The sequence below is a fragment of the Schistocerca piceifrons genome, chromosome 5 (assembly GCF_021461385.2).
Source record: "Schistocerca piceifrons isolate TAMUIC-IGC-003096 chromosome 5, iqSchPice1.1, whole genome shotgun sequence".
NCBI classification, from domain to species: Eukaryota; Metazoa; Arthropoda; class Insecta; order Orthoptera; family Acrididae; genus Schistocerca; species Schistocerca piceifrons.
Window position 1 is genome coordinate 109,259,031 of NC_060142.1, and position 27,806 is coordinate 109,286,836.

Consider the following 27,806-nt stretch of genomic DNA (forward strand, 5'->3'; position numbering starts at 1 on the left):
TCCCCATTTTACATTCCCGACAGTGCTCGCTCATTATGTGATCTACAGAACAGAATGAATGAAATTATCTTTATCGTCATTCTTGTTCCCTCTCTCCTATGTCCTTTCCTTCTCTTTAACTTGTGGGGTAGATCCAGATTTGCTTACTCAGTCTTTTCTGACACTCCAAAATAACTTCCTTTTCAACAAAGGAAGACATCATTAAAGGAAATGCAATTTATATGAATGGAAAAAAAAGACAGTATATCAGTACATACTTCTAAATGGAACATGATGTATGCAGACACGGTTATCCACAGAAATACTGATAACAGCTGTTTCATATCCTCCTAAGCAGTCACTTGGGAGGAATTCTAGGCCAGTAACGAACATATTGTGGACACCTTGCACATTCAGCACTTGCTGCAAAACAAAGAAAAACAGAAAAAATTAAGAAAGATTACTTCAAATTTGATGTAACACTGATACAAAGAAAAAGTTCCATCATATAACACTAAGAACTGTAAATGTAAAGCTTTCAAAAATAAAAGATGAAGGCCTCTCTCTCTATGTTTTTCACATCATCTTCACCAATTTTCATTTACTGCCTCTTGTTTTCTCTAGAGTCGTTTAAGCAGTAACCTCTCGGGCAATGTATCAAACATGAGATAAAAATAGCATATGTAAATACACTGGTTACAATACACAGTGTTCCATATAGAGAACATTACATTAGAGTTTTTTTTTGTTTGTTTGTTTTTTTTTTTTTAAATGGCACAGACAAAGAGAATGACATTGTTATTATCACATAGGCTCCAATTCATCTCACTTACATACATAATACTGTTAGTGTAATCACATCTAATAATTAAAAACTTGTTAGGTTATGTAATATCCATGACATAGCACACACATGCTAGGACCGCTTCGCAATTTTGCGAAAGGTAGGTGTTGGGTGATGCAACACTGGACTGGATTAAGTTTGGATCAGATTTAGTTTTAACTTTAATTTACAACAGAACTTTAATATTTTATCCAGTCTCCATTAATGAACGTGTAACCAGTATTAAATGCAAATCAAATTATGATATTCCATTGTAAACAATGTGCCATTCTATCACAGTTGGTATGGCTGCCGTAGGGCAGCTGCAGGATAGATTAGATTAGATTAGTTTTTCATTCCATACATCCGTGCTGAGGAGATCCTCGTGGATGTGGAACATGTAAATAATTTTTTTTTAATAGCTGAAATAACAATACTAATAGTATGAATATATACAATACATCATTTGTTTCTATTAAAAAATTCATCAATGGAATAGAAGGAGTTGGCCACTAGTAAGTCTTTCAGGCTCCTTTTAAACTGATTTTTATTTGTAACTAAATTTTTTGTGTTTGCTGGCAAATTATTGAAGATGAGTGTTCCTGAGTAGTGGACCCCTATTTGAACTAAAGTAAGTGCTTTTAAGTCCTTGTGCAGATCATTTTTGTTCCTGGTATTGTATGTATGAACTGAGCTGTTTGTTGTAAAAAGAGATATATTATTTAGGACAAATTTCATTAAGGAGTAAATATACTGAGAGGCAGTAGTTAGGGCCTAGTATACCCAGTTCTTTGGAGAGATTTCTACAGGACATCCGTGAATTTACTCCACAAATAATACGTATTACATGCTTTTGGACTCTGAAAACTTTTGTTTGACTTGAAGGGTTACCCCAAAATATTATACGATATGACATTATGGAATGAAAGTAGGCAAAGTATGCAAGTTTTTCATTTTTATGTCACCTATGTCAGCTAACACTCGAATTGCAAATACAGACTTTTTAAGGCATTTCTGCAGTTCTGTGGTGTGCTCCTCCCAACTGAATTTATTATAAAGTTGTAAGTACTGGGAGATGAAGAAGCTTGCACAGGATAGAGCACCATGGAGAGCTGCATCAAACCAGTCTCAGGACTGAAGACCACAACAACAACAACAACAACAACAACAACAATCCCAGGAATTTAAGACTGTCAACCTCTTCTATCTGCTCTTCTTCATACATTATGGATATGCTGGGTGGAAACCTCTTACAGGTTCTGAATTGCATATAGTGAGTCTTTTTGAAGTTTAATGTCAGTGAGTTGGCTTTAAACCATTTAATAATATCCATGAAAATATAATTAGCAGATATTTCTAGAACTACACTCGACATACTATTTATTGCAATACTTGTGTCATCTGCAAACAAAACAAACTCTGCTTCTGGCAGTGTAACTGATGAGAGATCATTAATGTAGATAAGAAAAAGCAATGGCCCTAAGATGGATCCTTGTGGGACACCACATGTAATTTCTTCCCATTCTGATGATGACTGATGACTTAATTCACTAGTCCCTTGCACTGACACCCTTTGTTTCCTGTTAGCGAGGTATGACTTCAACCATTTTGCAGCACTACCTATGACACTATAGAATTATAATTTATTTAAAAGGATGTTGTGGTTCACACAATCAAATGCATTTGACAAATCACAGTTGTAATTTGTTATTTAATGAATTACGTACATTTTCCCTGTAGGTGTAAATAGCCTTCTTGATATCAGAACCCTTCAGAAATCCAAACTGTGTTCTTGATAATATGTTATTTGTGGTCAGATGGTTGAGAAGCTGCCTGCACATTACTTTTTCTAAAATTTTTGAGAATGCTGGCAAAAGTGAAATCGGTCTGTAGTTTGATGGTATCTCTTTATCCCCTTTCTTGAACAGAGGCTTAACATCTGCATATTTTAGACAGTCAGTAAATGTCTCGGTTACAATTGACTGGTTACACAAGAAACTTAGAATTGTACGAAACTCACAAGAACATGCCTTAATTAGCTTTGCTGATATTTCATTGTAATGACTAGAATGCTTTGTTTTTAAAGATTTTATTGTGGAAGTTATTTCTTTTGGTGAAGTGAGTGACAATTCATGTACCTGAAGCTATTTGTAAAGGCTACTTTCAGATATTCAAGGGCATTATTTACTGATCCTGGCAATCCCATTCTATCAGTAATGGATATAAAGTGTTTGTTAAATAGATTTGCCACGCAATGCCGATCGGTTACTAGTGTGTCATCTACCCTTAATGCTATTTGCTCCTGTTCCTTTCTGGTTCTACCAGTCTCCCTATCACTATATCCCATATTGTTTTTAGTTTGTTCCCTGACATTGCTATCTTCTTCTCGTAGTGCATTTTTTAAATATTTTACAGTATTCCTTGTATTTAGATAAATCATCAGTACTGGAGCTATTCTTGGTCGACAGATACATTTTCCTTTTTGTCTTACAGGAAATCTTTATCCCTTGTTTAATCCGTGGTTTAATTATAGACTTGTGTTTGATTTGAGTAACTTTTAGAGGAAAACATTTTCAAACATGGTATTGACATTGTTCATGAATGTGTTATATTTTTCATTCATGTCATGAGCACTATAAATATCTTTCCAGTCCATATCTTTGAGCAGTTTTAGAAAACACTCAATTTTTGGTTGATTGACTACTCTCCTGTACACAGATTTAGCAGTCTTGATAATCTGCTTAGAATTTACATCTAAAACAAGGAGCTGCATGTCCTGATCTGATAGTCCATTTATTACAGGTTTTATGATATGATTTTGTTCCTTTGATTTGTATATAAAAATGTTATCAAAGGCTGTCCTTGAGGATTTACTAATTGCAGTAAATGTTTACTGGAAGATTGCATTAGAAAATCTGTATTAAAGTCACCAGCAAACAAAATTTCTTTGTTTCTTCCTGTTAAATAACCCAAAAGAGCTTCTAGATGATTTATGAATAGATTATAATTTCCTGCAAGTGCTCAATAAATAGTTACTATTATATAGGACCTGTTATGAAACTCTACCTCTGTTGCACATGCTTCTAGATGCTGCTCTAAACAGAACTCATTAATGTCAATATTCTTGAATTTATGGCTGTTTTTAATAAATGTGGCAACTCCTCCTCCATCCATATCTACTCTGCAGAAGTAGGAAGCTACCTTAAATCCTGAAATGTCTAACATATCTATACCAGTGGTCACTTGATGTTCAGAGAGGCAGATTATGTCAATTTGGTTAGATGAATTCATTTCATCAATACAAATGAGTAGTTCATCAACTTTATTTCTGAGTCCTGGAATGCTCTGGTGTAATAAAGAAAACTGATACTGCATACTAATGGGATTATAACTGCTTTGACGAAGGTGAACTGGCAGTTTCTGATTACTTTCTGTTCATCTGTTTTCTCAAACTGAGTGTGTCTGCCAATCTCTTTTAAAACTCGTTTTCTTTTCCCCTTCCTTATCCTATAAAAGGCATCCCTCTGACACCTGTGACCATTGGTATTTTACCACTTGTGACAGTGTCCCCCCTTAAGTTTTCTGCAGTCAATCCAGACAGTTTTCCCTTCCCTTTCCTATTGAGGAGAAGGCCATGCTTAGTGTAGTCCCACCTATTGATAGCATCCACAGGAATCAAACCAATATGGGACCCTATATCCGTCCTAAGCAGCCACTCGAACTCCAAGTTCACCCTCCTGACGGAAGTGTTCAAATGAGGTCGATCATGGCGTCCCAACACAGACACAAATCCCACACTCGTATGTTTCGTTGCTGATGCTATCTTCACCAGGTCACTCTCTATGGAATATTCAGAGTCTCTGTCAATGCTATAACCAAGGCATTCTCCTTTGTGAAATCCTTGCATAAAGAACCTACATCCTCTGTTACCTGACCCAGATCTGCACTAGGCTTGAAAAAGTTTGTGACCTGGTACTCTGGACCTAGATTTTCCTGCAGTAGTTGGCCAACACCTCTATCATGGGAGCTACCTAACAACAAAACTTTCTTTCTCTTTACAAACTTCCCTACCTTTTTCAAGTCCTTGAAAGTTTGTTGTACCCTTTCTACAGCTTCAGCTACATGAGGCTCATCCGATTCTGACTGAGGCAACAGGTCAAATCTATTTTCAAGATTTATGATAAAGATGTCTGATGCTCTCCTTTGCCTGTTCCCCCTATTACCTGTTGCCACTTCTCACCTCTGTTCACCCTTCTCCCTCTTTAACCTGTCTAGATCCTCCCTTGCCTTGTCTATGTCAGCTCGAAGAGCTGCAATTTTCCCTTCCTGTTCCAGTATTTTCCTGTCTCTATTCCAGATCCTACAATACCACTGGTGAGCCTCATTTATGTTCCCATTTCCCACGCCACTACATTTGCCCCAATGAAAGAAACTACAGCACCCATCACACCACACCCTGAAACTAATGATCCTATGCCATGTCAAACACTTCTCACTCATGGTAAAAACAGAAATCGTATAAACTGATTTAAGTACTGACTAAAACGTAAACAAAGGACCCTAGAAACTATTCAGGCAGGTATAAATAAATTGACTGAGTACTGAATAAAAAAATTGGTGATTACATATAAGTTTAAGTCACTGTTTACTTACGATATGCACATGTGAAATTAAGCCTAAAATCCGTGCTATAGGCACGAGAAGGAAAATAAACTTCTTACCCCATTTAATCTTCTTTAACACATCTCTAACACTTCCACTAATGTAACAACACTTATATTATATTTATACCAACTGGAAACGTTTACCTATAAGTTTAATTCACTGCTTACGATTCGCGCACGTGAAATTAGGCCTAGGATTCATGCTACAGGTGCGAGAAGAAAAATACACTTCTTACCCTGTTTAATGTTATTTTATACTTCCCATACACTTCCACTAATTTAACAACACTTATATTATATTTATAACAACTGTAAACATTTAAAAACAGCTTAATAACAATGCTTTTTAATAATTATTTATTGCATCAAATACTCGAAGAGTCCGCGCTGGCGGAAATAAAATGGAATAAAGGGAAGCTTGGATCAATGGGGAATAATGACAGTTGATAATCTAAACTGGATATAAAGTGTCGAATACTATGACAATAACTCTCCAGGTGTATAAAACACAATCACATACCTTAAAAATTATTTCTTTCACTATCATAATTCAGATGTATGTCACATGGCTCGAAGTTCATGCATAATAAATTCCAAAGATCTTTCCATGCTAAATTTTGACAATGTAACAGGTAGAGATGGCTGTATCAATGTGTTAAATGTAGAAGGAGCAAGGGGTAGGGACAGGACTAAACAGAAAGAGAAGAGGATAGGAATACGGGCAAATGTGAGAAAAGGGGGGGAGGGGGTGGGGTTGTGTGCATGGAGGCAGCACCAACACTGACAACCAAAATGCCACATGGAGACAGATAAAATCTACAGAAAAATGAAAATTTATGAACTGGAAGCGACCAACCAAATTCATAAGGAGAATATTAAAAGCTGATTACTACATATGAAGTAAAAAAAGAGACTAAAATGTTAGTAACACATGCTTCCACACAGATTGAGAGCAAGGTATGTATGCTATAATTTTCTCTTACCTGCAAACTGAATGCAATATGTATGTGCACACTACCAGAGAACATAGTTCCAACTGCTACAAATTTGCCATCATCTGACACACTAAGTGCAGAAAGACTTTCATCAAATTCAAACGACTTTTTGAGTGATGCCTCTGCTGGATCCCACTTTTGAAGATATGACTTTAGCTTTCCAGCTTTTCCAAAAGGGTTGCTTAGAGTAAACAAACAGCTATTTTTTGAGTTTCCTTCAGTTGTTCCAAACCTGAAAATTACAACATTACAAGTTGTGTGTGTTTTATCTGATGTCCTCAACAGAGACAGTATAGGCAATGTTTTCAGCATATAATTCTCTCAAAGACAGGATCAGAAATACTAGTTAATTATGCGCACGCGCAAAGGCGCGCGCACACAGTAACACACACACACACACACACACACACACACACACACACACACACACACACACACAAAAATATGGAAAATTGGAAAAATCAGGAATTAAATAACAGCAATATGAAGTAGACTACACTATCAGAAAATGTCCTCCATCAGATTCAGTAAAACACAACCACACATTTATACAAGCACAACTCGCACACATCCCTGCCCTGGCTACCCATTCCACTCTCTGCTCCACATCTTTTCTGTACCTCCACAAACCACCCTAGCCGAGATCACTGAAATAAATCGCATGTCACAATTTTAGGTCATATCTTCCAGAAGGATTAAGTCAATTACAAATAATGGACTGAGTTAAGGAACCAATAACTGTGAAAGAGAAGAAGAGAAAGAAGAAGAAGAAGTGGAAGTCTCTGTAGATTGCTAATGTAATGTGTAAAAATAATAACGAAATTTCTTATTTGCTAGCTGGCTGTCATTAAGGTATTCTGGGGAAAAAAAAGTACTTGAGCAGAAGCAAATAAGGGCACCAATCTTACACAAAGTGTCTAAGAAGGAAACTTTACAATCAGTATGTATCACCAGTTTTGGCTTATGGCAGCGAGGCATGGACTTTTCAGAAACTGAGAATTCCTCAGAGGGCATGGAAAGCTTGTTCAATATGATTTGTGAGAAGTGTGGGGTGGCCCCAGTTTCTGTTAGGGGTATTATGATAACAGAGCCTGTTGGAGCTGGTATAAAGTTGTTAATTTTCAAATGACATTAGGGTTGATTACTGGAGGTGTCACCATTGGGCATACAGTTCTAATAGGTACATTTTGGGTATTGTTTTTAATGCAGACAAATATGCAAGGTTGGTTCCCACTCAAAGGATTTTATTTTCGAGTCTGAGGAAGAAGAAAGTACATTGAAAACTGTTGGAAGCACCAGTAAAAAGTACTGTAAATGAGTGCTATGTGCAAGTAATAGATATACTTAATGGGCCACAAAATACAAAGCCAGAGGACTGTAAGAACACAGTCAATTTGACTGATGCTGTTCAGAGTCAAATTGTGTGTGTATTTTCCCTAGTGTGTATTTGTTTATGTTTACATGATTATGTGAGCAAGTGTTTACCTTATGGCATATCGTCATTTGTACAATCGAGTGTGTGTTTTCTTACAGTTGGTGCAAATATCAAAAAATCCTTTTGACTGTACGATGCTTTGAAAATCAGTTTTAATGATATCTTTTACTTGTGGAGTCAAGAACACTATTTATACTGGCAAAATCAGTCACGACAGTAAATCTGACAGACTATCTTATTTTTGCAACTAATAGTTCCTTCATTGGGGAGCAGCAACAGGTTAAAAAGGTTGGTTGATTGATTGGGAGAGGAGGAGGAGGATAAGGGACCAAACAACAAGGCCATCAGTCCCTTGATCCAAGAATGGTGCATCTCAAAGTAGAAACATCCACCGAGAATGTTTTCTGATCTATTTGGCAGATCTGTAACTGTAAAACTGAGGAAGCTAAAAACATAATGGAAGGGGAAGTCAATAGGTGGGAATCTTCAGGGCTCTGCATGCAACAGGAAACGTCCCATCCACAGCTGTCCCACCTCTCATCCATTACAGTCAAGTGCATAAACTATTCAACAGACTGCAACACTTAGAACAGGAAATGAGGTGTGGCAGACAGGAGGCAAAGAGAATCTAAAGGCAATTAAAACAGAGTAGAAGGGGGATAAAAGAGTAGCCTGGTCAAGGAGGTAGGGTCAGGTAGCCCCCAGATCTAGTATACAGCAGCAGATGCCACATTCCCAACCACCCTGCACTTGCTCTGGAGGTAGATTAAAACACTGTAACTGAGAATAAAAACCACTTTAATGAGAAACCCAAGAACAAGGTCAACCACCCATGAATCATATGCCAATAGTAGGGGAAATGTATCCTGAATTCCATACTTAGTGTGGAGGGTCTAAAGGAGGGGGCATTCTGCCACAATATGAGCTACTGCCTGTAAGAGTCCATGACCACAATGTGGGAATGGCTCATTACACAAAATAAAACTATGGGTTAACCTGCCATAACTGATGTGGAGACAACATATGATTGTGGATTTCTCCTGGGAGAAGCGCAAGGGAGACTGCCATGCTGCAATAGTTTTCTCAATTGTGTGGAGTTTATTAGATGGGGAAGTAGACCACCAGATGTCGTTCCACTTCCGAGTGAGCGAAGGTCTCATGTGTACCCGCAAATCCATGCCTGAGATCGGCAAAGTGAATGGGGAGTGAGTAAGTGCTCCTCTAGCCAAATCATGAGCCAGTTTATTTCCTGGGGTACCCACATGACTTGGGACACACAGAAAGACAACTGAGCAGGCAGCACGACAAGGTCACTGAGGTGTTCATGACCAGTGGAGAAAAAAGGGTGGCAAGAATAGCATCCATCAATAGCCTGGAGATAGCTCACTAAGTTCTTACATTTTAAAACATGGTCAAAGAGGGCTTGTTTAATAAAATGGAGGGTTCTGCTAATGCTGTCAGCTCTGACTAATCACTGCAAGTTCCCAGAAGTGAATGGCATTCCATACTATCAGGAGATGAAAAAGCATACCCCATCTGATATACAATTTTACAGCTGTCTGTGTAAAGAATGGGAGCACCCTGGAAATCTTGATGAACTGGATGGAATAGATGCTGTAAGGTCATGGGGGCAATCAACCCTTTAGGACCTCAGAAGAGATTGGTCCTAATTTGTGGCCTATGCACCATCCAATGGAGAATGCATTAGAAAAGGTGGGAAGTACAGTCTAGGGAAAGGAGATGGAGATCTTGGAAGATGGAAGTGAGGCACATTCCAAATGGTAACACCACTTGATGGTGAGTATCGGGAGGATCACACCTCTTGTATGCAAAGAGAATGGGATACGTGGGATGGTCAGGGAAGTGTTTAATGACGATTGTATAGAAGATCAAGAGCTGGTACCGATGCATCTGTAGAGGGGAGATCCCCACTTCAGCGAGGTGTCAGTCTACAGGACTAGTCTGAAAGGCACCAGTGGCCAGTTGCTTGCCACTATGGTGGACTGGGCTTAACAGTTCAATGCTGAAGAAGCCACCGAGCCATGAATTTGACAATCATACTTCAGTCAGAACAAAAGTAGTGCCCAGTACAAATGGATAAGAGTACCACTATTTGTACTATAAGACGTGGGCAAGGAAGCAGAGAGCATTAAGTTTTGGCATGCAGATAATCTTCAGGTGATGGGTATGGGGCAGCAAAGTCAGCTTTTCATCACAAAGGAGGCCCACAAAAATGGGACTGTATTACAATGTCCAGGTGCTGGGTACCTAATCAGAGTTCCAGGTCAGGATGGACTGTGGTACGATGGCAGAAATGAATGACCCAGATTTTTTAGGGAGAGAATTAGAAACCATGGGAAAAAACACATGCAGGGGCCCGCCGGTGGCACCTTGGAGCTGTCATTCAGCTGTACCAAACGCAAAAATTATCAACACACAATGCAGGGGTTACCGTTAGCCCCAAAAAAGGTCACTGGCCCATGGATGATGATGATGAAGAAGAAGAGAGTGACGCTCAACACACAGACCTTTGTGATGCCATTTTCTTTGACCTGTGGGGAGCTGAGTGAAGTGCCGACTCTAACCTGGAACAACTGATGGTACAAAAACTGACAAATAAAACATGGTATGGTGAACAAAATGTGATAATGCCAAATGGTGTCTTATACCCTGTGCAGGTCAGAAAAGACTGCAACAAGGTTTTTTAAACTAAGATTGTCAGATTGCTGTTTCCAACCTAGCCAGATGGTTGGCTATTGATTGTCCCTCCCGGAAACCACACTGACAGGGGCCCCAAGATTCAAGAACCCCATCAGGCAACCATCCTTTCAAGCAGTGAACAGAGTATGTTGGTCAGGTTAATCAGCTGGTAACTGTCAAGAGATTTTGGGTTCTTGGCTTACAGATTTGGACAGCTACACTATCTCACCATTGTGAAGAGAAGGCACAGTGAGACCAAAGACAGTTGAAGAACCTGAGGAGATGCTGCCTTTGGGAAACATTTAGCTGTTGGATCATCTAACAGTGAATCAGTGGATGGAGCAGTGTTGCAGGATGAGGCAAGAACCTGAAGCAGTTCCCAGTCTGTGTAGAGTGCATTACAGAATTCAGCTTGACAGGGAGTGAAACATAAGTGGAGCTAGTTGGCTCTGTGAAGTGCCCAATGTGGTAGTCTGTCTGGCTGTGGCAAGGGAACAACTTGGTAACTGTCACAAAGGTTGCCCTGTAATTACCGATGTAACGAAGCCACAAGATTAGGGGAAGAGACTGTTAGATAAATAGCTAAAATCTGCCGAGGGCAGCACTGAAGCGGGTTGGGCAACCATCACTAAGGAGGCACAGAGCATGATCTGTGAGAAGCTGGTCAATTAGAAGGCCCTTTCCAAATGAAGTGGTACTCCCTCACATGGGATGGGATGGTGTGTGTTGAAGTCCCAAGCATGAGAAAAGGAGGAAGGGGGAGTTTCTGGATTAATGTGGTCAATCAACATAAGTAAGTGGCCTGTCTGGAGGTAGGTAGATGTTGCAACTGGTAATCACTGAAATCATTTATACCTGCACTGCTGTTGCGCCCAACGAGGTACGAAGGCGAACCACACACTGACAACATCCGTATGAACCAAAGTACAGCCCCCTCCCCCGATACCTGGTTCTGACAGAATGCACAACAACCACAGAGCGTTGGAGAGTGGTCATGAGTGAAGTTCATTTCTTGGAGAGCAATGCAAACTGCAGACAAAGAGGAAATAAGGTGGTGGTGTTCTGGCAGGTGACAGTAGTACCCATTACATTTCCTCTAAATGATCATGAGACCGGGGCCCAGGTTAGGTGCAAAGGGGCCAGGAGGACCGGTCATGCCACAGGGTCACCTGTCACCAGGGGGGATGGAACCATATCCACAAACACTGGTTCAGAATCCGACTGCAATGGGGGATCTGGGCCAGTTCTTGTTCTTGTTCTTGTTCTTCTTCTTTTCCTTTGAAACCTTTGGTGAGCAAGGTTCACTCAACAGTTTATCTGCATTGGGTGCATGGACAGATGCAGAGCAGACAGCTGTGGTATCCACAGGATGTGCCTCCTTCAGCCATTGTTGTTGCCGGGGAGAGGGAGCCCTGTCACTGGTAGACGGCGAAGAAGAAGAATGCTTCTCTGGCCGGATGCAGTAAACAGTTCCTGAAGAAGGTAGCAAGGGAATCACAAGCGAGAAGGAAGATAGGAGATCTGGTTTGGGGAAGGCAGAGGTAAAGGAAGTGATGGTAGTGATGTTAGGATAATTTATTGTCATATCCACAAGATGTAAGCATTAATATTTCTTCCGTGCCTCAGTATACGTCAGACAGTCAATAAATTTGTATCCCTGGACCTTTTGTTCTTTCCTGAAAACTGGGCAAACTGGCGAATGTGGAAGGCGATGTTCCACAAAGTTGACACAAAAAGGTGGATGTGATTAGGGAAGGATGGGGAAGGAAGTTGGCCATGCCCTTTCAAAGGAAGTATCCTGGCATATGCCTGAACCGATTTAGGGAAATCATGGAAAACATAATCAGGATGGCTAGATGCGGGTTTGAACTGTCCTTCTCCTGAATGTGAATCCAGTGTGTTAACCACTGTATTACCTCACTCGATATCATAAGCAGTGAGATATACAGTTACACATCACACCTCTACACCATGACCTCAACTTTCTTCAGTAGGATATTCCCTTCAAAGGCTAAGATAAAGGCTTCTGTACTTATGATTGTTCTCAGGTCCTTTTTGTACATGTCTGATAAATTGTCTGACTTGCCACCTGACATTAGTCTGGAGTTCCTCATCTGTCTGCAGTGTAAGTTCTCTGTGAAAGTGGATTCCTTGGACCATGTATAAAGTTGTGTGTGGAACAATGGTCACAGTCATATCACCTAGACAATCACATACCTGAAGAGCTATAGAGTGGGCAGCAGAGGAAGTTTTAATCAATAACGAACCTTTTTTTTTTAAAAAAAAAAAACACAAAATTATGATTTTATTCCAGTGAATGTATCTCCATTAATCCGAGTACATACTAAGTATTGGGTGAAGTATTTAGCACACCCAAACATCTGGTTTGTTTCTCTTCTCATCTTCTCATGGTGTAGCCAGGGAAGGAAATATCATGGGGTCATATCTCTCTGCATTATAATAACCTTTCCCATATGAAGAGACTGCTGGCATCTTGGAGCACCAGCCAAAGAAAGTGCATCTTCCACCACAGTACCACCCATTCTGAATTGGGGCTCTCCCTACGGGCACCACCCAACCACAGCAACATTTACCTGGCCAGTAAATAGTTGCCCGGAGTCCCCGCGCCCCAGTTCTGATGTGCACATACTCCTCCTCTTGCACAGGGAGTTCCCAGCTCAGGCATCAACAGTGTGAACCAAAACTGAAATGGTATGACACTTGGTTTTGAGTGTACTACCTTTAAAAGACAGGAAATGTACAAAGAGAGAAAGGAAGAAAAGGTAAAATACATGCCGCATTGGAAAACCTTCTAAACGTCTGTAAAATTTGGAGAGGGAGTAGCAAGTCAAACCCAACATGGGGACCATACAGTTAAGATTTTGTAAAATGCCAGAAGGGAAGAAAATGACAAAGGAACTGTTACTTCCAAAAGTTAGTATGTTACTTTCACTTTTATGTGTCTACTACCAGTACTACACATGTTGCCTCCTACAAATAAGTACTGGCCAGCAAATATCAGTATAAATCATCATTTTTTAGTTTCCTCGATGGAATTTTCCTTTTATACCAACCATGGACCTTGCCATTGGTAGGGGGGTTGTGTGCCTCAGCGATACAGACAGCCGTACTGTAGGTACAACCACAACGGAGGGGTATCTGTTGAGAGGCCAGACAAACGTGTGGTTCCTGAAGAGGGGCAGCAGCCCTTCCAGTAGTTGCAGGGGCAACAGTCTGGATGATTGACTGATCTGGCCTTGTAACACTAACCAAAACAGCCTTGCTGTGCTGGTACTGCGAACAGCTGAAAGCAAGAGGAAACTACAGCTGTAATTTTTCCTGACGGCATGCAGCTTTACTGTATGGTTAAATGATGATGGTGTCCTCTTGGGTAAAGTATTCCAGAGGTAAAATAGTCCCCCATTCGGATCTCCAGGCGGGGACTACTCACGAGGACATCTTTATCAGGAGAAAGAAAACTGGTGTCCTACGGATCGGAGCGTGGAATGTCAGATCCCTTAATCGGGTAGATAGGTTAAAAAATTTAAAAAGGGAAATCCTTGGGTAACAGAAGAAATATTGAATTTAATTTATGAAAGGAGAAAATACAAAAATGCAGTAAATGAAGCAGGCAAAAAAGAATACAAATGTCTCAAAAATGAGATCGACAGAAGTGCAAAATGGCTACGCAGGGATGGCTAGAGGGCAGATGTAAGGATCTAGAGGCATATATCACTAGGGGTAAGGTAGATATTACCTACAGGAAAATTAAAGAGACCTTTGGAGATAAGAGATCCACTTGTATGAATATCAAGAGGTCAGATGGAAACCCAGTTCTAAGCAAAGAGGGGAAAGCAGAAAGGTGGAAGGAGTATATAGAGGGTCTATACAAGGGTGATGTACTTGAGGACAAATTATGGAAATGGAAGAGGATGTAGATGAAGATTAAATGGGAGATATGATACTGCATGAAGAGTTTGACAGAGCACTGAAAGATCTAAGTCGAAACAAGGCCCCGGGCGTAGACAACATTCCATTATAACTACTGACAGCCTTGGGAGAGCCCGTCCTGACAAAACTCTACCATCTGGTGAGCAAGATGTATGAGACAGATAAAATACCCTCAGACTTCATGAAGAATATAATAATTCCAATCCCAAAGACAGCAGGTGTTGACAGATGTGAAGATTACTGAAGTATCAGTTTAATAAGTCACGGCTGCAAAACACTAACGTGAATTCTTTACAGACGAATGGAAAAATTGGTAGAAGCCGACCTTGGGGAAGATCAGTTTGGATTCTATAAAAATATTGGAACACGTGAGGTAATACTGACCCTACAACTTATCTTAGAAGATAGATTAAGGAAAAGCAAACCTACGTTTCTAGCATTTGTAGACTTAGAGAAAGCTTTTGACAATGTTGACTGGAATACCCTCTTTCGAATTCTGAAGGTGGAAGGGGTAAAATAGGCTATTTACAATTTGTACAGAAACCAGAAGGCAGTTATAAGAGTCGAGGGACATGAAAGGGAAGCAGCGGTTGGGAAGGGATCGAGACAGGGTTGCAGCCTCTCCCTGATGTTATTCAATCTGTATATAGAGCAAGCAGTAATGGAAACAAAAGAAATATTTGGAGTAGGCATTAAAATCCGTGGAGAAGAAATAAAAACTTTCAGATTCACTGATGACATTGTAATTCTGTCAGAGGCAGCAAAGGACCTGGAAGAGCAGCTGAATGGAATGGACAGTGTCTTGAAAGGAGGATATAAAATGAACAACAACAAAAGCAAAATGAGGATAATGGAATGCAGTCGAATTAAGTCGGGCAATGCTGAGGGAATTAGATTAGGAAATGAGACACTTAAAGTAGTAAAGGAGTTTTGCTAATTGGGGAGCAAAATAACTGATGATGGTCAAAGTAGAGAGGATATAAAATGTAGACTGGCAATGGCAAGGACAGCGTTTCTGAAGAAGAGAAATTTGTTAACATCGAGTATAGATTTAAGTGTTAAGAAGTAGTTTCTGAAAGCATTTGTATGGAGTGTAGCCATGTATGGAAGTGAAACATGGACGACAAATAGTTTGGACAAGAAGAGAATAGAAGCTTTCGAAATGTGGTGCTACAGAAGAATGCTGAAGATTAGATGGGTAGATCACATAACTAATGAGGAGGTATTGACTAGAATTGGGGAGAAGAGAAATTGTGGCACAACTTGACTAGAAGAAGGCATCTGTTGTTAGGACATGTTCTGAGGCATCAAGGGATCACCAATTTAGTATTGGAAGGCTGTGTGGAGGGTAAAAATCGTAGAGGGAGACCATGAGATGAATACACTAAGCAGATTCAGAAGGATGTAGGTTGCAGTAGGTACTGGGAGATGAAGAAGCTTGTACAGGATAGAGTAGCATGGAGAGCTGCATCAAACCAGTCTCAGGACTTAAGACCACAACAACAACCAAGGAAATTTTGCTTTTCACATGTCACTGATTAAGTCTGCAAATGAAATTTAATTAAGTGTACACGGCCAGATGTGTGATAGTTATTTTGTGCTAGGTTAGGCCAGGATTTTTTTTTTTTTCGGACTTTGAATAAGATACAGTAAACAATGCAGAGGGAACACTAAGCAGCATTTGCTACATGAAGCATTTTAAAAATACTACCAATAGAGAAGAAGAAATTAAGTTGACAATGCTGCAAATGCTGCATGAGGGTTGCTGCATTAAATCTGGTGAATGGACAATGGGGAGAGGGGCATGTGTGCACACAATTTTTTCCCGTGTGTGTATGGTTTCCATTTTCATGGAACCTAATTACTAACAGTTTATCCAGATTGATCAAACTGGAACCTTCACAGACACAAAATATCCTGCAGCCTATGTACCACAAGTATGTCGAAATAAAAAGTTAACTGAAAATCGGAAAACTGTGAAAAATTCTGTGTCTTGATAAAGCATTCCATTACAATGAATTTATTTCTGGAAGATAAATGATTTTATGAAACACACACTGTTGTTGCGGTTGTTTGTTTATTTGAGGTAAACTGATAAGCTACACAAAACAATACTCTGGTCACGATTTTTGGGGTGGTTTTCCACACTCCTGCAGATGATTTCATGGAGATTCAAAATAGGCCCACTATTTCATTCCAAACAAAAAATTCTAAATAAAAAACTAGGAATAAACACTTCAGGTTTTCAAGATGTGGTCATGATAAAAAAAAAAACAATGGTAATGTGAATTTTTCCCTACATCATAATCAACTGTCATGCCAGTACAAAACCTCACTAAACCCTAATCACAAGACATTTGCTAAGTTGACAGCAGTGCATTCTCCCCCCCCCCCTGCCCCCCCCCCCCCCCCCAGCACAGTACACATCTCTATCAATTACTCAAATGTATACAATGAACCAATTTTGTAAGCATTGAAACACCACAAGAAAATATGAAGCCACAACAAGGAAACAATAATGTTATTACCTGCATCTCTTGTATAGATATTTGACATTTTCTGGTGCATTCCATTTTAGTTCAGACAGCTTCTTTCCTGTCTGTGTACTCCAAATTACAGCAAGTCCATCTTTCGATACACTTAATACCTAAAGAGTGAAAGAGAAACACAACAGGAGTCAGAAAAAGTGTTACTCTTACATTATTACATGAAAACATTAGTAGGTATACTGTATACACACTGGAAAGAAAAGGAGAGAGAGAGAGAGAGAGAGAGAGAGAGAGAGAGAGAGAGAGAGAGAGAGAGATGTGGAAAGATGACGCCGATTTTGATCTGATGATGGCATGTATCACCTGGAGCAGAGCAGATGTACTGATAATGGTTTCAATGTCGTTCACCAAAAGATAGCTTGGTGGCATAGCTACCAGAGTGCCATAGTGTTACCCTTTAATAGGGATTGCTCACAGCCAGAAACAAAATGAAATGTCATGTGGCTAGGGCCTGGTGCAAGTCTTTTGAGTTGACGCCATTTCGGTGACTTGCACATCAATCAGGATGATGATGATGATGATGATGATGATAACAACACAGCAGCCAGTCCCTGAGCGAGAAAAATCTCTGACCCAGACGGGTATTGAACCCGGGCCCCTTTGCATAGCATTCTGTCACGCTGACCACGCAGCTATTGGGGCGGATGCACACAGCCAGAAGGCTCGTGTGGTGCAAATGTGTGAAGCAAACATGCAGCCACCATGGAGACTTAATTGTTCTTTCTACAGCCAACTGAGCAGGTTTGAAAGGGGTCAAACTGTGACCTTCCAAGTGGTGGGATGGTTCTTTCGCAGAAATGCCACACAAGTTTGACATGCTGTGTCACTTATGCAACAACGCTGGCCACGTGAACATTCTCACACCTACACACAAGGTTCTGAACATCCATGCAGCAAAGATGACCACCAGGATTCTCATTTTGTAAGGGCACCAGTGTCAGATTGCACAGCTACCACAGCACAGAAAAGAGGGCTTGTGAGTCCAGATGTGTCAACACGAACTGTTGCAAACTGGTTATTACCAGTGGGATGACAGATAGGCATACCTCTAGAACATCTTCCACTCATGCTGCAGCATCAACCTGTACGCCCCGACTGGTGCTGCAGAGGATCACTTGTATAACAGAATGGCACACATTCATCTTTGGCAATGAAAGCAGACTCTGTCTGCATGCAAGTGATGGTCGTTTGTGTGTATGACATAAACCTAGTGGATGCTGGCTCGTACAGTGCATTTATCCAAGACACACGACCCCACCCCAGGCCTGATGGTCAGCACTCAGTAAGTTCAGAATGTTGTTAGACCCATACTTTTGCTGTTATAGGAAGGTGATGTGTTGTTCAAAAGGATAATGCTTGCCCATAAACCGCCCGTTAAACTCAATGTGTTCTGCAAGAGTTGTAGCATCTTCCCTGGTCAGCACAATCTCCAGATTGGTTTCCAATCGACCATGTGTAGGATGTGATGGGATGAGAAGTGGTTTGTGTGACTTGTCAACCAAGAACTCTTACAGACCTACATGAACAGGTCGAGCTGTTGTGGAACAACATAGTCCAGGATAGTATCCACCATCTGTATGATTGACTGATAGTCCAGGATAGTATCCACCATCTGTATGATTGACTGGATGCCGGAAACAGTGCCTTCATTGCCACCCGTGGAGGCTACATCAAGTACTAATGTGAGTGTTACAGCATGGGTCGATGCCTGGTGCCTCAGAACCACTTGTGTTATTAATCTGTAAATGTCACCATTTCATGCACTCCATATGCACTGTTTCAATAATAAGTCTTGAGTTAGTTGGAGGCCTCTACAAGTGTGTACTAATTTTTTTCTGGCAACGTATTTCTGCAATGTTAACTCAGAAAGAGGATCATGTTTAGTAGTTTTGTAACCATTTTTCTACATGTAGAAGTAAAACTCATTCTGGCAGATCCTTGCATCCTCAAACTTCTCAATATCATAAGATTATTATTGCAGTAGTATGAAAAATACACCAAAGAACATCTACATGACACCTATGCACCCCAAATCACTGTGAAGGGCAGGGCAGAGGGAACAAACATCTTATTTGTTCAGTTATTATGATTTTTTTCCATTCAGTTTACATATGGAACTCGGAAAGAATAATCACTTAAACACCTCTGTGCTTTCTGTAATTAGTCTGCTCATGTCTTCGTGAAGCTATGGAAGCGATGTGTGGGGGTTGTAGTACATGCTTACATACATGTCTAGAACCTTTATAAATAGGCTTATAAGGGATAGTCCACTTCTACCTTCAAGTATCTGCCAGTTCAGTCCTTCCAGCATCTTTGTGACACACTCTCATTGGACAAATAGACCCGTCACCATTCACACTGCCCTTCATGTACCAGTTCAACATATCCCGTTAGTCCTACTTGATATGGGTTCACGCACTTCAGTAATTTCCTACGATGGGTCACACAAGCGTTTTCTCTGCAAATTGCTTTGTAGACTGATTGTATTTCCCTACTATCCTACTAATGAAGTGCAATCTGCACCTTCTTTACCTACAACTGCGCTTATGTGACCATTCCATTTATATTGCTACAAGTTGTTACACCCAGCTATTTGCATGAACTGAACAGTTCCAACTGTGACTCATTGATATTGTTGTTATAAGATACTACATTTTCCAATTTTGTGTAATGCACCTTTTGCATTCCTGAATATTTAAAGTGAGTTACCAATTTTTGCACCACTCTGAAATATTATCAAGATCTGACCCTACATTTGTGCAGTTTTGCTCAGACAGTACTTCATTATAGATAAATGTGTCATCTGTAAATTGTCTGGGGTTATTATTAATATTGTCTGCAAGGTCATTAATATACAACATGAACATATTAAGAGTCCCAACATACTTCTCTTGGCACACCTGAAGTTACTCCTACATCTGTCAATGTCTCTCCATCCAAGACAACATGCTGTGACTTCTCCACAAAGAAACCTCAATTTAGTCACAAATGTCCCTTGGTAAACCAATATGATTGTACTTTGAATAATAAGTATATGTGTGGTACTGACTCAAATATTTTTAAGTAGTCAAGAAATACTGCATGTTGCATCTAATCTGACTGCCCAGATCCATTCCAAGATGTCATGTAAGAAAAGTGCAAGTTGGGTGTAACATGATTGATGTTTTTGGAATTCATATAGGCTGGTATGGGGGAGGTCATTCTGCTTGAGATACCTCATCGCATCTGAGTTCAGAAAATGTTCTAAGAGTCTACAATGAATGATAATATATGGAACATTCTAGTTGGGAATAACGAATTATTTAGGAATAAACAAGATGACTCACCGAAAGGCAGAAGCACTGCGTAGTTGACAGGTACACAAACAGAAGGTACAGAGCTTAGCTTTGTTAGCTTTTGGAATGAAATTCCTTTCTCAGGCTTGTAAGAGAAACATGCACACAAACACAAACACTGAGCACAATGTAGGGATACAGGCATGTGAATACGCATGTGTGTGTGTGTGTGTGTGTGTGTGTGTGTGTGTGTGTGTGTGTGTGTGTTTTAATCCTACAAGCTTGAAAAAGGAGTTTCATTCCAAAAGCTAACAAAGCAAAGCTCTGTACCTTCTGTTTGTGTACCTGTCAACCACGGAGTGCTTCTGCCTTTCGGTGAGTCATCTCGTTTATTCCTAAATAATTCATTAGACTACAATGAATGGATGTCAAGGCACAGTTTTATGAACCATCTCTGCTGCCCTGCTTGTAGATGGGTGTGACTTGTGCTTTCTTCAACCACTGGGCACTATTTTTTGTTCAAAGGATCTTTGGTGTGTTGTGGTTAAAAGATGGGTGAATTCCGCCACAAATTCAGTGTAGTATCCAGTAGGCATTCTTTCAGGCCCTTGAGCTATGTTCAGTTTTAACAATTTCAGCTGCTCCTCAGGGTTACTGACACTAATATCTATTTCACTCATCTTTGCAATGATACAAGAATCAAACTGGGGCATTACTCCTGTGTTTCCTTTGTAAAGGAACATTTGAAAACAGAGTTAAGCATTTCCAGTTTTCCTTTGTTACCCTCAATTTCAGTTTTTCTCTCATTCATAAGTGACTGGACACTAAGTTTGATGCCACTACCAGCTTTCACATAAGACTAGAATTTCTTCATGTTTTCTGTAAATAGATTACTGAACACCTACATCTTACTACTCATTTCAGTTGCAATTTGTACTTTGGTAATTGTTGTTACAACTGCCTCCTGGTCACGGATACTAATTTCAATGTGGACATCTTCAAAGAGGTCAGGTCTGTTTGTTGCCATTAGATCCGATATACTTTCATCATGAAAGGGATTCTGAACTATTTGTTCTAGGTAGTTTCCAGAGAAGCATTTAGTAATGTTTCACAAGATGTCTTGTCATACCAATAACCAACAAAACTGTACTTATTTCAATCGATAAACAGATGTTTAAAATCTCGTCTAACACAGTATGACTGGGGACCTTATGTACTAGCAAACTGATGTCCTCTTTAATGTTTTTGCTTACATCAGGAGTTGAGTATGATGGTGAAAGAATGACCCAATTATAATTTTATGGCACCTCAGCTATTGAGTCTTGCCCACACAATCTCACATGCAGCTTCAATTTATATCTCCGTGGATATGAATTTCTTGTCTACTGTGACATGTACACTACATCCATTTCCCATTGACCTATCCTTTTGATATACACTTAAATTTTCCTAAAAAAAATCTCATTGCTGTCTATTTACGTTTTTAGCCATATTTCTGTAACTAGTATTATGTAAATTGCACTGCATTTTAGAAATGCTTCAAATTCTGGCACTTTGTTGTGAATTCTCCGGCAGTTAACCAGTAGGATCTTAATACCCTCTCATGTGGGAAGCATTTCTTTGAGTCAAACTGATACTTTTGGTTTCCTTAAGTTACTGGATGGAGAGTTGCCTAACCTGTAAAACCCTCGTGTGCATCTCAAACATAATCAGCAACCTGAGTAGCAGCAACAATGTAATATGGAGTCCTGTATAACAAAGACCTGATTGCATGTGGAAAATGCAATAAGTTACAAGACAGGAACAGACACAACAAAGGGGAAGCTACTGAAACAGAGTTTAAATTTGTTAGTGATGTCACAGTGGGTTAGATGACATAAAATTTCTGTTATGGAACAGTTTTATAACAGTAGCATAATTGCTGAAAGAATTACACAATACACCTTTAAAATGGAGCCTCTCCTGTATTTTAGAACTATTATTCCACTGAGAAAGAAACCCTGAATCTGACTGCATCATCACAGTGCAGCATAACCTGACATTTTTTCTTTGTCAGAAGGTTAGCTTTAGTTTGTTTCAATCATATTTACTATTGCCTGCACAATATAATTTTTATGTGCATTCAGTGGCCAAACTTGTCCATTTCATTTAGGATGTGGCAAGGAATAGGCATTCTATTTTGTTTACAATCTTGGAAAGCAGAACTGACATTCCAATATAATTCATATCCAACAATTAGCAGGCTTACCCCACTGTAATTATCATACAACATTTGTTCATCTTTCCAGTAGATGGGAATAAACAAAGTTACCTTCTATTCCCTCAAGATTCTACATTTCACCAAGGAAACCAAGAAGTATGTAAATCTGGATGGTTAGATGGGGATCAGAACCTCAATCCACTTGACTGCAAGCCTAATTTATTTGCTACTGTATCATCTTGCTCGATTCTCATCAGAACAGTAAACTTCCTGTGAAATGTGCCCTATTTGCAAATGTATGAGAGTCATTACATCTGGCCTGCGTTGCTGAAAGAAAGTGTGTCATGGCTGACTAGCTAGCTTTCACAAAAAAACAGTTCATTGTTCATTAACTAAATCCATTCAGTTTCTCCTTGATGTACAACTTCATACGCCAACTGCAGCTGGAGCATGAATGGGACAGAATTTGCCATTCATGCTTTCTTGGTAGCCATACCTACAAAAGTTCTTGTCCAAAATGCTAATGTGCTCACATACAGCAGAATACTACTTCCTTCCTCAGAGTCAGATCAGACAAAATGTAGGGAAAAGGTGGGGAGAACCCTGACCAGTGTGGAGACAAGGCCAAGGCATCCATAACCAATGCCTACACTAAATGCAGGCTCAAATTCCACAGGAAAATTGAAGAGCTTATACCTGAGAGAACAAATCACTTTTGCAAAGAAAACTGAGGACAGACGTAACCATGCGAGAGTTTGTCTGCTAACATCCAGGACAAGGAAGGTGGGTGGCCATATTTAGTGTGAAGGGCCAAAAGGCAGGGGCAGTCCAGTAAAATATGGATCACTGCAAGAGAAGCCCAGCAACTCCACAACTACAAAGGTGGAGCGGCTCACTGCAGAGTAAAAAATCATGGGTCAGTCTAGTATGACCAATACAAAGACGGCAGAGGATGGTAGATTCCCCCCGGGAGAGGCAGAGGGAAAAACACCACATGTTGGGAACCTCCCTGATGGCACAAAGTCTATGTGACTGGGGGGGTAGCCTCCCATGAGTCAGCCCATGATTTAGCAAAAGGGGTTTGATGTAAGGCCACAAATCTACCACTGGAGGTGTCACAGACAATAGGTGGTAGGTGGCAGAACTACCCCTTCTCCCAAAGCCAGGCAATCAACAAATTCATTATCTGGGATACCTAAGAAGCCAGAAATCCAAAGGATATCAACCAAAAAAGCAGCATCACCAAGATCATCAAAAAGGCTGTGGATGGCAGAGACTAGGGTGTGGTGGGAAAAACTCCAAGCAATAGCCTGAAGGTCACTCATTGAGTCCGTACATAACACAACTCCAGAGAGTGGGGACTGTTTAATGAAGCAGAGGGTGTGATAGATGGTCACCAACACCGCAGTAAACACCCAACACATGGCAGGCAAGAGATGGTGTTCCATGCTAACAGAAAACATGAAGGCATATCCCACACGGTCAGAGAATTTGGAGCAGTTGGTGTAAAAAACAATGGCATCTTGAAACTCTAATAAGAGTGTCCAGAACAAACAACAGAACACCACTGGAGCTATGGAGGCTTTCAGACCCCAGAAGAGATCCATCTGACTCTGGAGCCAATGAACTAACCAAGAGGGGGGGGGGGGGGGGTCAGGAAGAACATGGGGAAGAGGACAAGGAGGGGAGATGGAAGTCGTGATGGAGAGAAGCAAGGTGGAGCCCAACAAGTAAACCCACCCAAGGGCAGGCAGTGGGTGAGCGAAGGTCCAAAGCCACGAAAAGCATAGAACAGGAGGGGGTGAGCAGGGGAAGGGTGGATAGTGGTGGCATAGGAAACAAGGAACTGGGACCGCCAAATTGAAAGGGGAGGGATGCCAGTGTCAACCAGAAGACTATTGACAGAGCTAATGTGAAAGGCACTGGAGGCTAAACAGATACCATGATGGTGAGCCGGGTCCAAGAGGTGCAGCGTGGAAGTGCCAGCTGATCCATGAACTTGACAACCATAGCCCACATGAGACAAAACTAATGTCGTTTATAGGTGGAGAAAGGTTGAACGATATGCTCCCCAAGAGGTGTGGGCAAGGAAGCGAAGAACATAAGAGTTTATGAAAACAACAACCTTCAGATGATGGATACAGGGCAACCAAGTAAGCTTTCTGTCAAAATAAAACCCAAGAAATGGAACTGGGGGACCATGGTGAGGTTTTAGATGTCAGGGTAGAGCTCCAGATCAGGCCGGACCATAGTACAGTGACAGAAATGCACCACCCTGAACCTAAGGGGAGAGAATTGAAAATTGTGTCAGACTGTCCATGTGGAAGTGCACTGGATGGCACCCTGGAGCTGTCGTTCCACAGAAGCCACCAAGTGGGGGCTAGCTCAAAAACAAAAATCATCCACATACAGAGCAGAGGTGACCAACAGCCTGGCAGAGGCCACAAGTCCATTAACAGCTATGAGAAAAAGGACACTTAACAAAGAGCCCTGTGGAGTGCCTTTCTCCTGAGTCCGCAGAGAGCTGAGAACAACGCCAACCCAGACTGAGTGTCCAGTAGGCAGGAACTGGTGAATAAAAATTGGGAGGGGGGACAAAGACTGCATTCAGGTAGTGTAAGGAGGATGTGATGCTACAAAGCAGTATTGTAGCCAATACGAAGATTGAAGAAGACTGCAACAAGATGGCGGTCCTGAGAAAAGGCCAGCCAAACTGCGGTTTCCAATTGAAGCAGATGATTGATCGGAGACTGTCCATCCCGCCAAAGCCACACTGGGCTGTGAGATTCAAGGATCCAATTGATCCAATGAGCCACCATTCATTCTAGTGACTTACAGGGGACATTGGCGAGACTGACTGACTGACTGACTGGCTGGCTGGCTGGCAACTATCAAGGGACGACGGATCCTTGCCCGGTTTAAGCACAGGAACCACAATACTTTCTCTCTATTGGGAGGGGTGGTGGTGGTGGTGGTTAGTGTTTAACGTCCCCTTGACAACGAGGTCATTAGAGACGGAGCGCAAGCTCGGGTTAGGGAAGGAAATCGGCCGTGCCCTTTCAAAGGAACCATCCCGGCATTTGCCTGAAACGATTTAGGGAAATCATGGAAAACCTAAATCAGGATGGCCGGAGACGGGATTGAACCGTCGTCCTCCCGAATGCGAGTCCAGTGTGCTAACCACTGCGCCACCTCACTCGGTATACTGGGAGGGGAAAATGCCTTGGAACCAAATACGGTTAAACACCAGGAGGAGATACTGTCACTATGGAGGATTGAGGTGTTGAAGCAATTGGTTATGGATGGAATCAGAGCAAGGAGCTGAATCATGGGAAGAAGAGAGGGCCAGAAGAAGCTCCCATTCAGTAAAAGGTTTGTTGTAGGATTCTGCCTGACAAGGGGTAAAATATAAGCAGGAAGCTTCTGCCTGCTGTTTACGGAGAGGAAGGCAGCTGCTGTCAAAGCTGTCGCAAAATAGGCTGCGATGTGTTCCACAAGAACTGATAGATCTGACAAAGGCCACCTGCAAAAGCAAGGCCCACAATGAAAGACTGCTGCTGACAACCTTAGAGCATGCAGAGTGTAGCCCACACGCTTGATGAAGGGACAGAAGAACCAAGACAGGTAACAAAGCATTTCCAACACATATGTTTGCTCTGTTTGATTAAGTAATGGGCTTTGGTGCAAAGACATTTAAAGGCAATAAGACTGGCGGAGGATGCGGGCTGCCTAAGACGTTGTAAGGTGTGATGCTGATCGTGGATAGCAGTGGCAATGGCCGGGCTCCACCACAGAAATGCAGCACTAAAATGAGTAGGGGAACCATCATTAAGAAGGCATAGGTTGTGGTCTGCAATAAAATGGTCAATGAGGAGCCCTCGACTAGATGAAAAAGCAAGGTCCCACAGGTGATGATGGGCACTAAAATCCCTAAGAAGGAAGGAGGGAAGGCAGAGTTGCTGAAGGAGGGTAGTTCGGGCACCAGATGTAGGTGGCCTGTCAGGAGGGAGATAAAGATTGCAAACCACTCCGCAGAGTCTTAATCAAGCTGGAAGGCAACTGCTTCCAATGGGGTATGAAGTGGGATCCATGTACTAACAACATCTATACAGACCAACATGCAGACACCACTGAAAGCCCTCAAAGGACTGACCCAGTTCTGACAGAAAGCACGGAACCCACAAGGGTCGGTGAATGAACATGAGTAAAATGAGATTCCTGGAGAACGACACAAGCTGCCGAGTAAAAGGCAAAAGGCAATAAGGGATTGGAACTGTGGATTACAATTCTATTGAATAAGCATGGAGTGGGTATTCAAATGGCAGGCGAATGAGCTGGAACCCATCGTGCCACCAGGTAACCAGCCATCACCAACAAGGACGGGGTGACATCCATAAATAACTTGGCAGACTCAGGTTGAGGAGCAGGTGGGGTGGGGGGTGGGGGGGGGGGGGCAGAGCGGGGGTAGATGGCACCTTGGCACATCTGATCTGTGCACTGGGGGGCCTTGTCTTCCTTTCTTTCATAGGTTGAGGGGGCGAGGCACAGAGGAAGAGCAGGCTTCTGCAAGATCCAGAACAGGAAGAGAGTGGGTGATCTTGGGGTGCACAGACTATGTCTCATGGCCGAGACAGCGGGCTGCTGGCCTGGAAGACACTTGGGGGGGGGGGGGAGGAGGGATCCTGAGAGAGAGTCTCATCGCTGGTGGGATGTCAAAGAAGGGGAGCACTTCTTCGGCCAGGAAGGAGGAGTGGTACCCTGAGGGGAGGGTGTAGGAACTGGTGGGGAGGGGAAAGGAGAGGAGGATGAGATTGGGGTAAGAAAGGAGGAGGAGGAGGAGGAGGAGGAGGAGGAGGAAAGGATGTAACAGAGGAAAAAGTTGAAGTTGTCAACACAGGATGAAGTCTGTCAAATTTCTGAGGAGCCTCAGTGTAAGACAGTTGATCCAGAGACTTATACTGTTGTATCTTCTTTTCTTCCTTATAAGCCAGGCCATCTGCTGAGCATGGAGAATGACAGTCATGACAATCAACACACATTGGTGGCAGAACACGTAGAGGGTCTACCATACATTGGGAAGACATGTGCTTGAAATGCAAATGCTGAAAGTGTGGTGTCACCGCCAGACACTACACTTGCTAGGTGGTAGTCTTTAAATCAGCCGCGGTCCATTAGTATACGTCGGACCCGCGTGTCGCCACTGTCAGTGATTGCAGACCGAGCGCCGCCACACGG

At 41.5% G+C, this 27,806-nt stretch overlaps 1 protein-coding gene across 1 annotated transcript in view; it reads right to left on the bottom strand.

The window, feature by feature from the left end:
• LOC124798169 (prolactin regulatory element-binding protein) overlaps positions 1–27,806 on the bottom strand; it is a 136,125-nt gene that overhangs the window by 15,423 nt on the left and 92,896 nt on the right. Inside the window, exons 5-7 of the mRNA XM_047261452.1 lie at positions 17,076–17,194; positions 6,450–6,693; positions 258–402 (exon numbers count right to left, since the gene is read on the bottom strand). Coding sequence (XP_047117408.1) covers positions 258–402; positions 6,450–6,693; positions 17,076–17,194 — 508 coding nt within the window. The remainder of the gene's footprint in view (positions 1–257; positions 403–6,449; positions 6,694–17,075; positions 17,195–27,806) is intronic.